At 49.1% G+C, this 2,289-nt stretch overlaps 1 protein-coding gene across 1 annotated transcript; it reads left to right on the plus strand.

The window, feature by feature from the left end:
* Nucleotides 1-1,133: 1,133 nt before the first annotated feature.
* LOC116465154 (vinculin-like) lies at nucleotides 1,134-1,490 on the plus strand. The gene has a single exon (XM_032754284.2). The coding sequence runs from the start codon at nucleotides 1,170-1,172 to the stop codon at nucleotides 1,488-1,490; it is 321 nt and encodes a 106-aa protein (XP_032610175.1). The 5' UTR covers nucleotides 1,134-1,169.
* Nucleotides 1,491-2,289: the final 799 nt, after the last annotated feature.

Here is a 2,289-nt window from a genome sequence, read left to right on the forward strand (position 1 = left end):
TATTTATTTTATTTTGAGACGGAGTCTTTCCTCTGTCACTCAGGCTGGAGTGCAGTGGCACGATCTTGGCTCACTGCAAGCTCTGCCTCCCGGGTTCACGCCATTCCCCTGCCTCAGCCTTCCCTGTAGCTGGGACTACAGCCGCCCGCCACCACGCTCGGTTACTTTTTTGTATTTTTAGTAGAGACAGGGTTTCACCATGTTAGCCAGGATGTTCTCGATCTCCTGACCTCGTGATCTGCCCGCCTCGGCCTCCAAAAGTGCTGGGATTATAGGCGTAAGCCACTGCACCTGGTCTTGCAGTTTCTTAATTTTTTTTTTTTTTTTTTTGAGACGGAGTCTCGCTCTGTCGCCCAGGCTGGAGTGCAGTGGCGCAATCTCGGCTCACTGCAAGCTCCGCCTCCCGTGTTCACGCCATTCTCCTGCCTCAGCCTCTCCGAGTAGCTGGGACTACAGGCGCCCGCCACCACGCCCGGCTGATTTTTTGTATTTTTTAGTAGAGACGGGGTTTCACCGTGGTCTCGATCTCCTGACCTCGTGATCCGCCCGCCTTGGCCTCCCAAAGTGCTGGGATTGCAAGCGTGAGCCACCGCGCCCGGCCGTAGTTTCTTAATTTGTAACGTCAAGATGGAAATTTCTTGCTTATGTAATCAGAGGTTAATTGGCAGTTTATAGTGTGTTAAGCCTGAAATTTTTTCCCCCAATGTAGTAATTTACAAAAAATGCATTTGAATTAGATTTTTTTTTTTTTTTTTTGAAACGAAGTCTCCCTCTGTCTCCCAGTCTGGAGAGACAATGGCGCAATGGCGCCATCTGGGCTCACTGCTCTCTCCACCTCCCAGGTTCAAATGATTCTCCTGCCTCATCCTCCCAAGCAGCTGGGAGTACAGGCATGCACCACCATGCCCGCTAACTTTGCATTTTTAACAGTGACGGGGTTTCACCATGTTGGTCAGGCTGGTCTCGAACTCCTGATTTCAAGGGATTCACCTGCTTCGGCCTCCCAAAGTGCTGGGATTACAGGTGTAAGCCGCCGTGCCTGGCCGAATTAGATTTTTTAAAAGTAGAAATTAGGAGTCGCTGCACAGAGTCTGTCTCTTCGCCGGTTCCTGGCCCCGTGGATCCTACTTCTCTGTCGCCCGCGGTTCGCCGCCCCGCTCGCCGCCGCGATGCCAGTGTTTCATACGCGCACGATCGAGAGCATCCTGGAGCCGGTGGCACAGCAGATCTCCCACCTGGTGATAATGCACGAGGAGGGCGAGGTGGACGGCAAAGCCATTCCTGACCTCACCGCGCCCGTGGCCGCCGTGCAGGCGGCCGTCAGCAACCTCGTCCGGGTTGGAAAAGAGACTGTTCAAACCACTGAGGATCAGATTTTGAAGAGAGATATGCCACCAGCATTTATTAAGTCAAAAATGCGAATCTTGGCATCAGGGACACCTCGGCAGAAGCGAGACTTTGGGTACGGCTTGTTCTTACAATACCGGTAACAACGGGCGGGGCGGCGGCCCATGGCGACACCAGGATCTTCAGTGGCACACCGATGGGAAAGAGCTCTAGTCCAATTTTTTACAGCCTAATTTGTCTGTTTCAACTATCAGTTTATGATTGATATATGTTAAAAATCTCCTATACTAATTGTAGACCTGTCTATTTTTCTTGTAATTGTCAGTGTTAGGTCTGTATATTTCAAAGCAATATTGTTAGGTGGTTACAAGTTTGTGATTCTCCTGGGTTCTGAATTCTGTTAATTATTTGTTGCTAATTATCTTTTTTTAGAATGACTGTTGATAGACGTTAGCCTCCTGTTGGCTTGTTTCTCCAGATTGTGTTCTTCTTCTTTTAATCTACATCCTAGTTTTTGCCAGTTTTCTTCATAAGTGAAAATATCCTCTTATTGTATCTATCACTTCATTTTGTGTTTAGGTTGCCATGCCTGTAACTCTTTTATTACGTTCTACTGTAGAACAGTGATTGCCTACTTTTTTCAGCATAAGGACCTTTAAGTAATAATAGTGAGATTTTAGGCTGGGCGTGGTGGCTTATGCCTTTAATCCTAGCACTTCGGGAGGCCAGGGCAGGTGGATTACTTGAGGCCAGGAGTTCAAGACCAGTGTGGCCAACCTGGTGAAATCCTGTCTCTACCAAAAATACAAAAATTAGCTGGGCATGATGGTGCACGCCTGTAGGCCCAGCTACTTGGGTGACTGAGGCAGGAGAATCGCTTGAGCCTGGGAGGTGGAGGTTGCAGTGAGCTGAGATCGCGTCATTGCACTCCAGCCTGGGTGA

This window comes from Hylobates moloch, unplaced genomic scaffold (assembly GCF_009828535.3).
Source record: "Hylobates moloch isolate HMO894 unplaced genomic scaffold, HMol_V3 SCAFFOLD_3441, whole genome shotgun sequence".
Lineage (NCBI taxonomy): Eukaryota > Metazoa > Chordata > Mammalia > Primates > Hylobatidae > Hylobates > Hylobates moloch.